The sequence below is a fragment of the Typopeltis vanoorti genome, chromosome 12 (genome assembly GCF_054136105.1).
Source record: "Typopeltis vanoorti isolate ZY-2024b chromosome 12, IOZ_Tvanoo_1.0, whole genome shotgun sequence".
Taxonomy (NCBI): domain Eukaryota; kingdom Metazoa; phylum Arthropoda; class Arachnida; order Uropygi; family Thelyphonidae; genus Typopeltis; species Typopeltis vanoorti.
In genome coordinates this window covers 54,839,475-54,858,543 of record NC_143560.1, presented here as the reverse complement: position 1 = coordinate 54,858,543, position 19,069 = coordinate 54,839,475, and the positions used below count along the sequence as shown (strand labels likewise).

Below are 19,069 nucleotides of genomic sequence, written 5' to 3'. Positions count from 1 at the left end.
TACCAAAAATATGATACATATGATACATCCATTTCTAAAACAGATTAAGATGTCTAAATCATATCAGAATATGACAACAATGATGGCTGCAATATCATGTTACCTGTCCTCTTTTCAGTGTATGCCATTACCTAGACCACTCCAGCGATCTGGAACCCACAGAAAATAACCATCCATTGCTTCACAAAAACGTATACTATAAATATCCGGGGATACAACAGTAGGTAGTTTTCCATGGCCTCCAAGAATTCCTGAGGACTTGACTAACATTTCTACTTTTTTATCCCAAGTAAATGTGCGGATGTAGTCTAAAGGGGAAGTAAAAGAATTTAAGCACAATATTTAATCTGTCTTCCTAAATAAAATATATTCAAAAAATTAAACAAATGCAGGTTTCAATTTCAGTAAACTCTTATTTATCCTGTATGTTATTACCCATAATTGTCAGATAACCAGCTTATATTTCAATCTGGATACAACTTTAAACAACTAATCTTTAAATAATAAAGTAACACGTAAATTAATCTTTGTTTTCATAATATTATCAAATGGTTAAAACATGTAAGATAAGTTAGAATTTAATATGAGTTTCTATATATTTTGCTCACTGTAACATGAGTAACATTCAGAGAAAATGCAAAAGACTGGTTACATTCAAATATCGAAACACAAGCACATTCATTATAGTATGAGTATACTTCCTCATGTCTAAGTCACAGCTGACTTAGACATGAGTGAACAGGAAAAGCACTGTTAATGTTCCAGGAATGTATAGTTCTGTAATTCCAGGTTAGCATTATTACAATATATATATATATATATATATATATATTACAAACAGTGTTTATGGGGATCACTTCCCAAAACTTTGAGATAAGCTAGGCATGCAGTCTGATCAATTAAGATTAAGGGAAATGATGCACAGTTTCATAAGTTTTAAGGAAATGACCGATATTTAAATCTACTAGTGAAAAATCATGGTTTGATTCCAGAGAACTCTATGTTTAGATTTGAGAAGCAAGGCTGAATCCCTCTGATTCTAAAAATCTCATGTAGTCTTGGTGTTCTTGGATTCTGATCTTAGCAAAACAGCTAGCCTATCCAAAGCAGAAAAGTCAATATGAACAGAAAATTTCATAAACACCAATGATAGAGGTGACAATTGATCCTTGGTAGATGGTAGCAAAGAAGAAGATAACTTTGATGCTGGTTTGAACTTTATGTATAGATTGTATTTGCAAAGCATTTGTGCTATTTTGTTCAGAAGTCACTTTAAAGTAGAGTATGGAAATCCTTTTAACATTAGATTGTAGTCTGATTATAGGATGATAATTACTGATTATTTTCTGGATGATAGTTTCTTTATGCTCGTTAAACACCAATATGATAATTCTTTCTTTTGCCACATTTTTGACAAAGGTGATAATAAGAAGCAGCATTAATATATTTACCAGTATAAGTGATTTTCTGTATACTGAGAACTGTAGACTGCCATTAGGTTGATATAATAACATCCAAAAAGGATGGAGCCAATTGTTATCTTCTACTTGGAGTGTAAATTTAATTACTGGTTTACTGAATTAATTTTCCCAAGAATTTCATGAAGTTCAGACTAGAAAGAGTTACATACAGCAAAAACATCATTAACAACATATCTGTACCAAATAGATGGCTGAGGAGAACAAACATTGAGAATATGCTGTTTAAAACATTCCATGAAATAATTTGCTCAAGTAGTGGAAATATGAGAACCGATAACAGTTTCTTCTATCCACTTGTACAATTTATTTTGCCAACTGAAGTAACCTGAATTTATGATAAATTTGAATAATTTTACAATATCAGGAGGAAAATCAATCAATTGTATCAGCCAGTGGAATGTTTAGGAAGAGTGAAACTATATCAGAACTGATTAAAAGCTCTGTGTGTTGTAAAGATAATTCTGTTGTTTTATTCTTAAAATATTCCAAGTTTTTTAATAAAAGAGAAAGAATTACCTGTAAATGTGAGAGAAGATTTGACAAATATTTTGAGAGTTTATACAATTTACACAATACAATATTTATACAATTCACACATGCACACACACAAACAAACTTATACAATTTACAATTGGTGTTAATGGAACATTTTCTTTATGTATCTTGGGAAGATCATACATGACGAACTCTTAACTTTTTTGATGGTTTCTTCATCCCAAGAATGAAGTTCATCTATATTATTAAGGTTGTTAATTTGTGATTGAGTAGGATTTCTGGAAATGCACCTATAGATGGTGCTTCCTAAAGTAATTATTTTTATTTTGAACCACAACTGCACTCTATTTGTATTGGTGACCACTATGTTCTCATTACATTTGAGAGATGATAAAGCTAGAATATTATTTTCTGATAAGTTGCCATGAAGAGGTATGGATTTAAATAGAATATATGCTGCTTGAAAACAAATTTTATTAGCCAAGGAATATTGTAAGTTATGAAGGCCATTATCAATACTAAACATAAACTCCATAATAAGAATGGTTTTTGGAACCACAGCACAACCTAATAATCATTTCAATAACACTGAGATTTCTTCATTAGTGTCAGTCTGGGCACAGCTCAAAACTCATTATTTATCAGCTGTGAAAAACTTATTCTGCTGAGTCCGATGATATTCTATAAACAATATTGTATTCTTTAATTCTTCAGCAGTAACAGAAGGAACATGGTGTGATTAATGAAAAACAGCTGACTGATTAACAAGGAAAAACTTGTATGCCAATGGATCTATTAGTATACTTTACGGAGAGAATTTTCATTTTTTATTATTTTTTTTTAAACATCTATTTCGGGAAAAGAATTAGTGAAAACAGCTAAATGTGTGAACAGAATAACTTTTTTAAAATGTTGCAAGTTGATTCCAACTTGCTCCCAAACCAAAGAAGTTTTTCATTCTCTCAAGCATATCACATCTATTGGCGATGTGCTTGAGGTGGATGTACCTGCCAGTGAAGGAAAGGTTTCCTGTATATGGAAAATTCAATAGTATCATACAGAAAGGGAAGACAGTTTTTCTTGGACTCACATTCAACAGTCAACTTGATGTGAGTGTATAAAGAGTTTATTCTCTCCAAAAATTTAAGGTTTCTGTTTTAGCATGAGACCACACTGAAAGGATATTATCCATGAAATGGAACCAAGTGTGAGTTCAAAGAAAAATGGTGCTGAAAAGTTGGTTTTCCAGATGTTCCATAAAGCAATCAGCCAAAGCTGGTAAAACAGGACTGTCCATGGTTGTTCCTTCTATTTTAATGTATAATTCTTTTATAAGTTATTCTTCTATGTTAAGTAATCTGGATTGATGGCAAATTTAAACAAGTTAAAAATCTACTTAGGCTGGAACCATCTTGCAAAAATTGTAGTTTCTTGGAGCAGTATGTTTATGAATAGTGAAACCACATTAAAGGAAACCAAACTTTCACTGTTTGGCAAAGGATCTTTAATTTTCTCTTTGAAGTTGATGCTGTTTTTGATATAAGAGCTGATTTGGCCAGTGAGGTTTTGAAGAACTGAAAGATATTTAGCTAAATAATAAGCTGGAGAGTCAATGTAATGTAATAGGGAATGTAATGGATAATCTCTTAGATACATGGGGGGGGGGGGAGAATGAGCATGATGAATTTGCAATTTTTCCATAGTGTTTCCATAGTATTTTTCCAAGGAAAAATGTTGAATCCAATAATTTATTTAATTTGACTTTGGGTTTAATCTCTGCTGATTATACTGCATGTTAATCTGTCCTTTATTAAAACATTAAGTTTGCGATTTTACTCTGCAGTATCCATTAAAGCAGTGGGATTGCCTTTATCAGCTTTTGTGATGACAACATTAGTATTATGATATAAGAAACGAAGAACCTGTAATTCTGAAAATTGAATACTCAAAAGTGGAAGTTTAGCTTTATATAAAATTTTGGCTTCTCTATTAAAAAACACACTACTCCAAGAAACTACTACTTTTGCAAAACTGTTTATCTGATAAATTATTAAATTTACTCAATCCAGGATACTTCACATGGAAGAATAAATTATACAAGCAAATAGAAGGAACAATCATGGGCATTCCTATTTCACTAGCTTCAACTGATTACTTTATGAAACACCTGAAAAACCAACTTTTCAGCATCATTTTTCCTTGATCTCATATTTGGTTTCATTTCATGGATTTCTCTCTTCTGTATACCTTAATAATCCATAACTCTACAGGCAATAATGAATTTTCCGTTTACAGAAACTCTTCTTAACTGGCAGATACATCCACTGGCTTCTTGTTCACAGAGCTCACACAACTTTTTCATGTGAGTTCTGTGAACACTCTCTACTATTAGAATTTAATAAAATAAGAATCACATTGGCATCTAATGGGTATAACAAAACTGCCATCCAGAAAATAATCAATAATTATCATCCTATAGTCACACCACACATAGTGGCCATTGAATTAGAAACTTTTATTTAATACTGTGTTAAATTTCCTTTAGCCTGAATAAATGTGAAGAAATAGAGTTCCAGATGAGGAGGCACAATTATAAAAGAATGTTTTATTGAGTTCGTGACTTAAAGCACAAGTTTAAGCCTAAATTAAATGTCATCAAAGACAGGAATGGAGCATTATTAACAGAAGAGTTGGAAATCAAAAACAGATGAAAAGAATACTGTGAAGAACTGTACAGCAGAGTGGATAAAGAAAATGTGGAGTCCTCTCACCAGGAAAATTTTCATTTGGAACCTCCTCCACTTAGGCATGAAGTTGAAAGAGCTGTTAAGCTGCTTAACAGCAATAAGGCCCCAGGGGATGAAGGGATAAGAGCGTTTCATAGATTGATTACAAGGATATGGGAGACAGGATCATGGCCTAGAGACTGGAAGAAGTCGGTTTTCATACCATTACATAAGAAAGGTGATATGAAGGCATGCAAGAATTATAGAACTATTAGTTTAATATCTCATGCAAGCAAAATTTTATTGAAGATCATGCTAAATAGGATTGAGGCCAAAGTTGAGGCAGAGATGCCTGAGGAACAAGCAGGTTTTAGGAAAGGTAAGGGCACCAGAGATCAGATCCTTTGCCTTAGACAGATCATAGAAAAATATAAAGAATTCAGACTCCCTCTGGTAATGTGTTTCTTAGACTACTCTAAAGCTTTTGACTATGTTGAGCATGTGAAACTGTGGGAAGTAATGAAAAGAATGGATTTTCCTCAACACACTATCAGGTTGATAGCCAACTTGTATAAGGAGCAAGAAGCCACAGTAAGAACAGGTGTTGGATTGACTGACTGGCTTCAAGTTGGAAAAGGAGTTAGACAAGGATGTTTACTTTCCCCTCACTTATTTAGTATATATGCGGAGGACATCATGCGTGAAGCATTGGATGAGCTCAGGACAGGAATTAGGATAGGAAGTAGATTGATCGGTAATCTGAGACAGGCTGATGATACAAGTACTCCTTTGTAATGACATGGAAGAACTAAAACTAATTCTCAACAAAGTTAACAAGATCAGTAATAACAGAGGACTTCAACTCAATCCTAGCAAGACAAAGATTATGGTTCTCAAAGGAAATACAAACAGAGAAGCCGATGAGAAACAAGTGTACCTTAATGGAGAAAGAACTGAGGAAGTCAGCGAGTTTGAGTACCTGGGATCCATTATTAATGTGAAGAATTGCTGTTCAGAAGATATCAGAAAAAGGTTTGGAATGGCTAAAACAACAGTCAGACCTGTCTAAAATCTGGAAGGATGGATCTATCTCCATGGGAACAAAGTTGAGGATTTTTGATGCAGTTGTTTTTCCAACAGCGACTTATGGTGTTGGAAAAACATTCACCAGACAGTCCTGACAGATTTGATGAAAGAGGACTTTGCTCCAAGATTGGGTTTTCTAACATGTCCATATATTCTCAATGGGGGTTCAGATCTGGGTTTTGTGGCAGCCAGAGAAGATAGTGGAAGGTGTGTCATGTTTGCTTAACCACTGCCGAACAATTCTTATGCAATGAACACAACTGTCACCTGCTAAATAAAAAAATCAATATTGCAGGATGGACTTGACTGGCAACCATGTTCAGACATTCTTTGGAGGATACTCAACCTTCCAGCACTATCAGAGGACTTAGAGTTGTCTTAACAAGGCAAGCTGGGTTCGTTGCTTCCGTCAAGCTGTCTGCATATGGTTGGTACAGAACATGGTTTACAGTGACTTGCTGGACCACATGACTCTTTTACAGTGTCAGGTCACAGTATTCCTGACACCACTGTAGACAAACTTTCCAGTTATTTGTAGACATGAGTGATTTCCATATAGGCATGCAACTGCTAATACTGATCCTCTTCAATTCTCTGTGCATAGTTTGGTGGAACTATGCACAGAGAATTGGAACGGTAAAGAACGGTTCATTAAATACTTTGGTCAATTGCAGGAAGTGCTGTTTGCTTGTACAAGCCTTCTCAGATGACAGTGATCTCGTTCCTGGCAGACTGTCTTAGGACCACAGTTATGCCTCTTAGACAAGCAATGTGGGTTATTTTTCCACTGATTAAACAACTAGGATATCTCACCTTTTGAGAAACCAGTCAGCTCTGCTGCTTGAAATCATTGCTCAAGCCAGCCGAAAGAGCCTTGTTTTTTCCCCATTGTGATCAATACTTTTGACGATTACTGACACATGACCAAGTATTTTGCATATATGCTTCATAAATGATGTTTACATACATCTGCTAAAGGTTTCTAATTCAGTGGCCGGTATGTGTACAACCTGATCTGATGTTAAAAGGATTTTCATTCTCTACCCTAAAGTGACTTCTGAACAAAATAGGATGAATTCCTTGCAAATACAATCTATGCACTACTTTCCAGCAAGCATGGAAGTTATCCTCATTCCTGTCACAGAGAATGGAGATAGCAATAAATTTCTACCTCTATTCTTGGTGTTCATCAAGTGTCCTTTTCATGCTGACTTTGTTACTTTGGGCAGACTGGCTGTTCTGCTAAGATTAGAATTCAAGAACACTAAGACTGCATAAGATTTTTAGAATTAGAGGGTTCCAGCCTTGTTTCTCATACAATAGATACTAGAGACATAGAGTTCACTGGAATCATTGCACCATCACCTAACTTAATTGATCAAACTGCATACTTATCTCAAAGGTTTGGAAATAATCCTCATAAATTGTTCATAATGTTTTTTTTTTAATTGTAATTTACATTTTGTTTTGTAGTCTTTATTCAGTTAAATTCTGGTTATTACTTTTACATTGCTATCCAAAAGCTAAGGATGAATTACTTTTTTATTATATATGAAATAATTTTCATGACTACAGCCATATGTGGACATAAATTTATTGCCAGCATACTAATAAATTACATTACACACAAAAAAAATGTGTTATAAATGTCGTACAAATTAAGTTACAATATGTTTTTGGCAAAGGTTACAAATTTCCTGAGGATGTAGTTAAGGAAATAATGCACTGTGCTTACAGAAAACTATGCAGAGAGAGAGATTTCAGTATGGAATTTGTTCACCCTGAACTACGATGCAGCTCTCACAATGTTGTACCATGCTTAGCACCAAGTGATTCATGAGTTCCTGAAGCAAATTGCCTACTCCTTCTTCAGACTAAGGATAAGGCCTTGTTTGTTTTCTGAAAGGGAATTTCCAGTAGCAACGCATCTTCCCATCAGTCCCAAACATGTTCTATGGGGTTGAGATCTGGAGAGCATACTGGCTTCTTGATTTGATTAATATCCTCAGTCTCCAGAGGTATCTCCACTGCTCGTGTATGTGTGGCATGGCAGTGTCATCCATAAAAATGAATTCTTCGCCTATAGCACCAAGGAGCAATTGATCATGATGTTCAAGAACTTTGTTGCAATATCCTTCATCAGTCATAGTCCCTTTTTCCATCACTTGTAGCTCAGTGCATCTATTAAGCATAATACCTTCCATGACCCCAGCACTGCCATAGCTATCCCTTTCAAGAACATTCTTGCAATGGTAAGCAGTACCACTTTCGAGCCAGTTCAAGTGTAATCTAGAATTGGAGGAAAGACTAAAACAACTCTCATCTGTAAAGAGTACATTACCCCATTGGGTCTTGTCCAATTTTTATGGATACGACCACTGAAAACATGCTCTTTTATAAGCTGTGGATAAAGGGACACAGATTACAGGACTTCAGGCATATAGGCCCACTTGTCACAAATATCCTGCCAGAGTTTGTCAAGATATCCATGTACCTGTGCTTGAATGGACCGACTTGCAAGCTGATCTGCTGTGGTACATTGATTATGTTTTTCTCTTATAACCAAAAATCTGTCTTCATGTTCCATGGTAGAACGAGGGTGACCTCTTAGCAAATGTCTGGAACACATTCCATTGGTTGGAAATGCCACCCAGAGCATGGATACAACACTATGTGAGATTTTAAACTCTTTGGCAATATCAGTAATTCTGCAGCCTTCTTCAAGCTTCCCAATAATTCTTCCCTGCATGAAATCATCTAGATGATGTCTTTGAGACATTACAAGAAATAAAGTTTGCAAACTTTATTTCTTCACCAAAAGAGCTTCACACACAATTTGCTTACACAGCCTTTTATCCTGTTGAGTGCTACCACATGCGAAATCGTCAGTTATACAAATTGCCACAAACTGATTCATTTGAATATGCAGTTATAATCTTCAAAAATAGTATTCGTCTTAGGTGTTTTGGACACCAGTGTATATGATTACCATAATTAATAGCTGATATTGATAATTGTAACTTGTTCTTACAATGTATTTGTTCTTTTAGATATACTTGTGCCAAAAGGTTTCTTCAATTCACACAATAACACAAGGAAAGTAATGAATAATATTTATTCAAAAGCTATAGATTTCAAAATATATGGCTCCTTTCCTTTTGTTATCATGTGAATTGAAGAAATCTTACAACGTATTCCTTTGAGAACTGGATTATTCATTCAGTTCATTCCAGATTTATTATGAAATTTATTTCTCAATTAACTTCCGATTTTTATTAACTGATATTTTTCTTATCACTCCTCCAGGTAAGCTTTTGTGAAATTACACCTTGACTTTCTAATATCACTTCTCACTGCAGTCTTAATCTTCCATAGTCAAGTGCAAGTAATTAATACAGTTCATTAGTAATTATTTTAATGTTATTATGAAATTCAAATCCAAATATTCCCTGGTTCACACGTTTCAAATAATTATAAGATTCGGTATTATGAAATGTTTCAATCTCCCATAATGAAAGTTATGCTGCTATTACTAATACTGCTTTGCTTTTCCTTATATTTTTAAGTAACAAGCTCATAATATCATCACTGCCTTCTCCACTACCATAATACACTCCCACTCTGAAATGTAGTGAATCCATTATTAAGCACCATGCTTTATTTATTTATTTTTTTTGTAACTGTTGTCCAGAGATTTCATGCCCTATACCAGTGGTTCCCAACCTTTTTCCACTTGTGTACCCCTTGTTTTCAAAATAGTTGTTTTTAAATACTGACACTTTTGTTCAGTGCCTATCTTAATGTAACGCACTTATACTCAGTTAATAACTGAACTAATAACGTGTCAATAACATCAAAAGTAAATAACACGTACCCCTGGGGGCATGCGTACCACCGGTTGGGAACCGATGCTCTATACTAATATACATAATAAAGCCAGTTATGTGCATAGCCTACTAGAATCCAATCAGTTGCCACTACTTTTTTCACGGATTTCTCATTGTTAAACCAGGGCATTATATTAATGAAATTACCCCTGCCCTTTTTTTTTTAAAATTTTGATTTAGGAGTTGATGAGTACTAAGAAATCCTGTTAAAATCTTTTAAGTAACCCAGTTTTAAATCATTTGTTCCCAGTAGCAAATATTTCAAACTTGTTTTCTTACAGACAGTATTATTAAGATAACACTTACTATATAGTCCAAGAAAAATATACACAAGCTACATTTTTATGATGTAATCTACATAAAGTAGTCCTTGTCTCTCCTCCCTTAGAACTACAAAAGATTTTGCTGTGGATTCAAGCAGAATTTCTGCAGTATTTTGAGCAGAATCTGTGCTTAGCACACAGTCAAGAAAGGGATCCTGCTTATTAAAATTCTCTCTTCACTACTGGATTCATTCATCCACTAAAAGAAGACTATTTTCGCCTGAATTATGACTAGCATTATTTACCCACCAATTTGTTGCTTTCAATCCTAGAAAACTTATTCTCTATTAAATTACCTTCTGCTGAATATAACTAGACAGCTAGACAACTCAGCCACTGTATCTCTTATCCCCAAGGACTCTTCTGTTAATTAATTTCCACATTTATGTGATCTGCTATTAACTGCTCTTCACAGTACACCTTGAAACCTACAGAACAAGTTTTTTTCCCTCCTCCTTCATCCCTGCTACTGCTGTACTGTGGAACTGTCTTCACCCGAGGTATTTCCCAAGAAATACGATATACAGGCTTTCAAATCGAATGTTAACAAGTTTCTCCTTTCCCATCCCACTACACATAAAGTTAACATTCTGTTAACTTCATTACTTTCTTCATACCTCATATGGTTTGCATAATCGTACACAACCAGATTCTAATTCTTTTAAATTTGGTTCTCTCCATGAGGGGGGGAGGGCATTAATTATAAATACAGTTGGGTCTCTATATTAATGGGATCTGTATTCATGGATTTGTATTTTCACGTTGGCAGTCATGAAACTGCGCGTCTTCAGTCTCATAGCAAGCATCATCCGAGTAGGAAGATGGCTTGTGTTGTGTGTTTGCATTAGGCTACTTGTGCTTAAAATATTACTCAGGGGCGAATGCTGGTCTTGAAATTCATGCTTGCTCTTGTTATCATTCAGGGAGTGAGAGGTGCGATTGAAGTCTGATTAGTGAAATAATGAATTACTGATCATTTAAAACTATATATTTAGAAATTTATGTACATTTAATCATACAAATACAACATTTATTTTACAAATGATATTCTATCTTTTTCATTTAGCTACTCGAATACAAATTCTACCCTACGGTTCTTCTTTATGAACTGGTCAATAACATCGTCATAAAAAGTCGGTTGTAGCTTAATTTTCCCAAGCAACACATACACACACTTGTAAAGGCTGGCTGAAGCTCACTGGCTAGCGCTACATTGACTGTGTATGGCCTGTGTTTAAGCAACAGAGTGAGACGACGTGAAATGGCTATGCATGTGCATGAAATCACAGCTGCACTGTGAGGACCTGGAAGCTCCTACAACCAAGCAAGCCAAGGTAGCTTTGACTAGACGAGCAAGCATCGCCCTTCGATACACAACTCAAAGCTCAATTATTGCTGCGCAAGCTTAAGACCCCTTCTGTCTATAAAAATAAAAGCCTAAATGGAATGCTTATAAATGCATGCATTTATTAATAAATAAATATTACTTCTTTCTCAGTTAATGAGCTTGTGCAGCAAGCATGGAGAATTCACCCTGATATTACTGTACTAATGTGAATACCTATGGATTCTAAATGAAGTGTATCTAGTGACAGACAAAAGCCTAAAAGGGCCAAGAAAGTGGTGAATTTGAACAAGAGAGTTCTACCTTAAATGTCAAGAAGGGCTCACATACATAGCCATAGGCTGTATGTTTGATATCAAATAAAATACCGTATGATACATAAGGAAACTGATATTATGGAGGTAGTGTAAATCGATGGAATTCTTACCTATATATGCAGCTTATGTACATGATAAAGTGATGTTAAAAATGGAAAATGCACTGTTCATTTGGATTGAAGACCAACACAAGAAAAACTTATCTATGAAGACTGGTATTATTTTTGGTAAGGCCATTGCTCTTTGCAACAGGTTTAAGCAACAAACCTCCTGCACCAGGAGCATTGCAGAAACCACTTTCATTGCCAGAAAAGGCTTGTTCCAAAAATTCAGGAGTGTTATTCACTCTGTAATGTAAAGATTCTGGGTGAGTCTGCTTCAGCTGATCAAGAAGCTGCAAAAACTTACCCTGTACAACTGAAGAAGCTTATCAAAGAGATGAGAAGAGATATAAATCTGCACAGGTTTTCAATGTTGATGAGACAGCATTATTTTGGAAGAAGATCCCAGAATTTAAGGTGGCAAGAAATCATTTGGCCTGCTGCTAGTTTGCAGCAGACCAAATGACAAAGCCCAGCTTAATTTACTGTGTGCAAACCACAAGAGCTCTTAGAGAACATGACAAGAATATACTGCCTATGTACTGGATGTGGAACATGGATGCCCAGATGATGAACCTCCTTCTGAACTGGTTTTACCACTGCTTAATTTCAAAAGTCAAGGAATACCTGGATGAAAAGGGACTTCCATTTAAAGTCTTCATCATGCTGGACAATGTCCTAGAATACCCAAGTGATGCATAAGACTATGCAAACAAATGAAGATGCAGAGATGGTCTTTCTACCCACTAAAATGCTTCTTCTTCTTCTGCAGCTTTTCCCACTTAGGTAGGGTCGCTGCTTGTAGTGAGTCTCCTCCACAACCTCCTGTCTTGTGCGGAAGCCACATGCAAGTTCTTCATCCTCAAGTCCTCCTCCATCTCTTCTTTGGCTGCCCGCACTTCCTCCTACCTTGCACATCCATCTGCATGACCTTTCTTCCCACATACTCTTTCTCCCTCCTCGTCACATGACCTAACCATCTCAACCTTGCCTCCTGTATCTTTGCTCCTAAGTTCATAACTTTCACCGTTCCCCTTACATAGTCATTTCTCAGACGATCCTTTCTGGTCACACAGCACATCCACCTAAGCATTCTCATCTCTGCTACCTCCATCCTGCTGATGTTATTCTTCCTCAGGGCCACAGTTTTCATAGCATACGTCATAGCTGGTCTCACTACTGTCCTGTAGATTTTGCCTTTTAGATTGATCGGCACCCTATCGCACAGCACTCCTGTTCTTCAATCCTGCTTATATCCTGCATCCCACTTCCTTCTCAGCCTCACTATCCTGATGACATTTCCTTCCAGCTGCAGATATGTCTCCTGGCTGCCATCCACTTTGCAACATATATACTTTGTCTTACTTCTTCTCGGTCTCGTACCACTCTCTTCCAGTACTTTCCTCCAACTTTCCAGTTTAGCTGCCACGCCTTCTCTTGATTCTGAACACAGCACGATGTCATCTGCATACAACATAGTCCAAGGCGCATCTTCTCTCACCTCCTCCGTCACCACCTCCATCACAATATTAAACAGGAATGGACTTAATGCTGACCCTTGATTCAAGCCAACTGTCACTGGAAAACTTTCTGTCTCTCCCAGGCAGGTCCAAACTCTTGTCTTCACATTTCTGCACATCTCCTGCACTAGCCTGACATATTTCTCCGGTACCTTCTTCTCCCTCAGACACCTCCAGATTTCTTGCCTCGGCACTCTATCATATGCTTTCTCCAGATCAATAAATACCAGATGTAACCCCGTTGCTTCTCTCGAAACGTTTCCATCATCTGTCATAACCCAAAGTTAGCATCTGTTGTCGATCGACCAGGCATGAAGCCAAATTGCTCCTTTGCAATCTCTACCTCCTTCCTCAGTCTTTCATCAAGAACCCTCTCTAGAATTTTCATTGTGTGGGAAATCAAATTTATTCCTCTGTAATTCCTACAGTCTTGTGCATCTCCTTTAGTCTTGTAGATGGGGACGAGTACTTTCCCTGCATTCCTTGGGTATACTTTCCTGTTGAACAACTTTTATTAACAGGTCCCACAGCAGGTCAATTCTCTCTTCCCCCAGTGCCTTGCATGCCTCCACTGGGATCCTGTCAGGGCCCACTGATTTTCCATTCTTCATCCTCTTTATGGCCTCCTTCACTTCCACTTACTAATGTTCTGCACCATCCCCTCATAAGGCTCCCCATTTTCTCTGTGAGTCCTTGCATTTTCTTCATTCAAAAGCCCTTCAAAGTATATTCTCCATCTATTTCTTATATCCACATCCCTCCTTAATACCCTTCCTCCAGAGTCTTTGATTTGCCTTACATGTACAATGTCCTTTGATGCCTTATTTCTACATTTTGCCAATCGATAAATCTTTCTCTGTCCTTCCTTTGTTTCTAATTGATCATAAAGGTCTTGATATCCTATGGCCTTCGCCTGTGCAACAACTCTCTTGGCTTCTCGCTTTTTCTCTCTGTACTCCTCTGTCCACTTCCACTCTTGACTCGTCCCACTTCTGCTTTGCCTTCCTTTTAGCCGTCACTGCTTCTTGTACAGTATTATTCCACCACCAGCCCTCCATCTGCTCTCTAATCTTTCCAGATGTTTCACCAAGCACCTCATTTGCACAGCTTAGAATTGCTTTTGAATTATGTCTCCACCAATCTTGTACACTTTCTAGTCCATCCGACATCCTCTCTAACACCTTTTCCCTAAAATTGTTCCTCACACTCTCTTCTTTTAAGCGAGACCACTTGATTGTCTTCCTTGAATGGCTTCCAAAGGTTCTTATGTTTGACTTTATTTTAAAGTCAGTGCACAGCAGCTGGTGTTGCTGTGCCACTTGATCTGTTGGGATTATTTTACAATGTGTTACTGCCTTAAGATGTTTTCTTGTAGTAAAAATGTAGTCAATGTATGAACTGTTGTTGCCACTTCTAAATGTTATCAAATGCTCTTCCCTCTTACAGAAAAAGGAGTTCACAATTGCCAGATCAAATGCTACTGCAAAGTCCAAAATCCTCTCTCCTTCCTGGTTCATCATTCCCACTCAATGGCCACCATGCACCCTTTCATCCCTATTCTGTCTTTCTATGTGTCCATTCAAGTCTTCTCCGACATTACCATCTCGTTTTCTTCCAGTTCCCTCATTCTTCATCTAGCACATTCCAGAATTCATCTTTCTCTTCTGCTGTACAGCCACCTTACACATAAGATGACCAGCTGCTCTTCTCCAAGACCCAGTTTCAATCGCATAATCCTGTTGTTCCTCCTACCCACTTCCAGTACTTCGCCCTTCATTCTGCCACACACCACAATTCCGACACCATTTCTTCCCTCTTTATTTGCACCAGAGTAGAACAATTTATACCTGTCTCCTAGTTCCTTCACCTTTTCCCCCCCTTCATTCTTGTCTCCTGCATGCATAAAATGTTCCAACTTCCTCTTCCTCATCATGTCTGCCACCTCTCTTCCCCTTCCAGCCATGCTTCCAACATTCAACATTCCCACTTGCAACATTCTCTCCACTTACTGGGCTCACTTCTTTAATCGCACCCGCCCTTGATGTGGTAGCCCTCGTCCACTTCTTGCAGCTGTAGGACGATGTGGCTGCACGTCGCTTTAGAGGTATGCCCTAGCCCTTGTATCACTTTCTTTTTGACTCATTTGATCATAGCTAGAGCTGGCAGTGAAGTTTTATGACCGGATGCCCTTCCTGACTTCAACCCTCGCCATTTATCCAGGCTTAGGACCAGCACCTATTGGGGCTAGCTTGCCCCCTTTGGTGGCTGCAATAAGCAAAATGACATAGCAAGATAGGAAAGATTCATCCTTGAATACTCTAATAGCATTGGGGGTAAGGAGCAAGAAGCAAAGAAAGAAGGGGAGGGACCAGTCTACAGATAATATAACAGATGTATATTACATGAAGTAAGGCATGGTCCAGCATCAGGTACCTCGGGTTTGCCATGCCCATACTCACTAAAGTGAGCCTATTTCTACCCACTAACACTATCTCCCTTATTTAGCTGCTCAACCAGAGGGTGATCAGGGTCTTTAAGGCCACTTATAAGACAAGATGTACGAACGAAATTGTGGAGGCTATGGACCCTCAGCATTGTTCAGTTTTGGAAGGACTTCACCAAACTGCAGTCTCTTCCTAATAAAATAAGCTCTGGAAGACATCAAGAACAAGTGTGTGCAAATACCTGTTGAAAGAAGCTTGTGGCCTGAGGTCGTGCATGACTTCAATCCAGACAATTTACAAACCATTTCAGACAAATGACACAGGAAAACCATCACTGAGATAAAGGAACTGACCAAGAGAGGTTTTGAGGGCTTAGAGGAGGAGGAGGAGGAGGAGGATATCAAGGATTTGATAAACAGCCAACACCACCAACAGATGATGAACTTGAGGAACTTGTTTGTTCCAAATCTGAAGATGAGGACAAGGAAGAACCAAGCCAAGAGAATAAGATGGACTTAGAAAACCTAGCACAGGCGATGCATGATACCAAATGCCTTGCAGACTTTTATGAACATGATGATTCATGCAGTGAAGTTCAAAGAAAGGCTTGACAATATTTTAACATCAAAAACAAACCATACTCAATGCAAACAAAAGATGAAGCAGCTTCCACATCGATGCATGCTTAAACTTCTCGTACTCCCAAACGAGGTCTCAATGTCAGCCAAATCTGATTCTTCTCCGGCCTCTGGGACTCCTGCTACTAAGGCGTACTGAGTGCTGTAGTAAATACCCTGGTGCATGCCTTGTTCTTAACTATGTAATAAAATTTTGATACAGTATTTTTGAAACATGGATCTAAAATGTTACTCATTACTGTTAAAGACAATTAAATCCTTTTAAACACATTTAAACATTTTTCTTTTAATTATAAATGGTTGCATAAGTGTTTAAGTATATGTAAAAAACATAATCTGGTACTAATTGGGTGAAAGAATGAATTTTTGTGGAATTTCACGTTTTAGTGGGAAGTACTGACATATAACCCCCTGTGAATATGGAGACCCAAAGGTATATGTATGCAATCCAAATATGCCCCACAGCAATCTTTTTTTTTTTTATATAGCAACTTGTCAGAACAGAACTATTTTTACAATCAATCAAAAAATTATGGAGTTCATTACACTTTTTTTAATGTGGTTCCTGCCCACAAAAGGTTATTCATTTGTACTGTCAGTGGGCTAAGGATTTTTTCTCTTCCAATTTTTATAAATTTTATATATTTTTTGTACTTTTTTATATAATCTGGAAACCCTGCTCTAGAGATCAAACATGGAACTTTTTCCAGACACTTCAGGCCTCCAATAAGCGAGGAGGTGATTTCACACGAGGCAATGAAATTCATCTCCCACCTAAAGACAATCACAAACATCCCCATAGCAGGATTTTGAACCTGCAACTTATTGGTTAGAGAACAGGCACACTAAACACTCGGCCAACAGGCCAACACTTGCTTTCATACATGTGTAATTAGCAATATTCATATCTATAATTATTTTATAAAGAATTGGAACTTTTATATTTCCTGGTGAGTGAGCTGGTGCCTTTACATTTACAAATGAATCCAAAGATGAAACATTACTATAATATTTTTTGTTGTTTTTTTGTTACAGTAATATTTAATATTTTTGAGACCATATTTCCTTCATCATTGTGGTAGACCAAATACTATTCATTTTGATTAGTGTAACCTGGCAATGCCATTTGGAAAAACTAATTATAACTGGTATGGCTAGATAGCCTTAGTAATTAATTCTAGAATGTAAGCTTGATGAATATAAGGAAGAAATAAAATGTAATATGTGCAAAAATTTAAATATATAAGTGGGAAAAGTCAATAGTCTTTATGAAAATTCAAAAAGGTTAAATTATGTGTTAAGAAACAGATGATGCAAAACTGGATTAAAACTTAATGGTTTAGCAAGAGAGAGAGAGAGAGAGAGAGAGAGAGAAAGAGAGAGAGAGAAAGATAAATTCAAACAATATTTACAAAAAAAACAAACATTATTTACTAAATTACAATTCACATCATCATGGAGTATTCATTTTTTAACACTACAAAGGATAGAAAGTAAACACTGTTATTAGAAATAAATGCAACATGTCAAAGAACTCCCCCTTCCTCAATTTGTAATAACAAAATGTTAATTCAGAAATCTTTCAATACAAATTCTTTGACATTTAAAAACATAGGAATATGTTTTTAAATGTCAGTAAAATATTTGAGTAAATTAGCTCCATAAGTAAAATATTATGCAAAACATTATTTGCATAATAAATATATTTTTTATTTTATAATATAAAATAAAAAATAGAGTAAAATATTTGAGTAAATTAGCTGCATATATACCAAGCTATGCCATTTAATTAGCTTCCTATTTTTTTAATATTTTGACACTTCCAGTTTATAAGGAAAACTTCTTTTCTCCAACATTGTACCGTATTTATTCGAAGATTAAATTATAATCATTGGAATACAATTCAAGGATTATATTTTAAGCATGACTCAAAAATTTTGGCATAATGGAAAATGTTTGCTTTATGCCTTTCTTTTAGTGTTGCAAGGTGATCAGCATTCATTTTAGAAATTACGGACTTTACAACCGTGTTATAAATAACTATTTTAATTTCCCAATGTTTCGACTTTTATATTAAGGTGATCATCTGGAGTATATACAAGTATACAAGGACAAACTGAGTTATATTTCACACAGTATGCTAAAGAGACAATGATTTGATCAGCGGTTATTCTACTGGCATGACCTTTAGTGAAAAAAAAAAAAAAAAAATATATATATATATATATATAAAAAACTAATTAATTATTTAGAAACTACATCAAAGCTAAATTCCATTTAAGATAACATAAGAGAAACATTCTTTCATATAGATAGATTTCTTACAGTAACAATGATGTCCTAAATTAACATGACAGTTGTTATATTAGATTTATGATTCTGGATTATCTACATTCCTGTTATAGTTAACTCTTAGAGAGAAAGGTTCCATGGGTAGAATATGTTCCTTGCATATGCTTGGGATTTTTACCTCATAATTATTGTTCAGATTAGGGTGGTTGATAAGAATCTCACAGTCTTCCTTAAATTTACGTTCATACCATGGTTTGGTGTGATGTAAACAACTGGTGCTTTTAAAGTCAATTCTATGTAAAGTGTTCAGGGCATGATCAGAAAGGTTATTATATTTAATGTGTTGTTTATGTTCTTTTTGCCTGATAGGAATTGTGCATCCTGTTTCCCCTATATATGGTAGATTACAGGTGC

General features: G+C 36.2%; 1 protein-coding gene across 1 annotated transcript in view; it reads right to left on the bottom strand.

Moving 5' to 3' along the window:
* Nucleotides 1-114: 114 nt before the first annotated feature.
* The window catches only part of fab1 (1-phosphatidylinositol 3-phosphate 5-kinase fab1), a 757,444-nt gene continuing 738,489 nt past the window's right edge, over nucleotides 115-19,069 (bottom strand). The window contains exon 41 of the mRNA XM_090401892.1: nucleotides 115-308. Within this exon, the coding sequence (XP_090258018.1) occupies nucleotides 115-308 (194 nt within the window). The remainder of the gene's footprint in view (nucleotides 309-19,069) is intronic.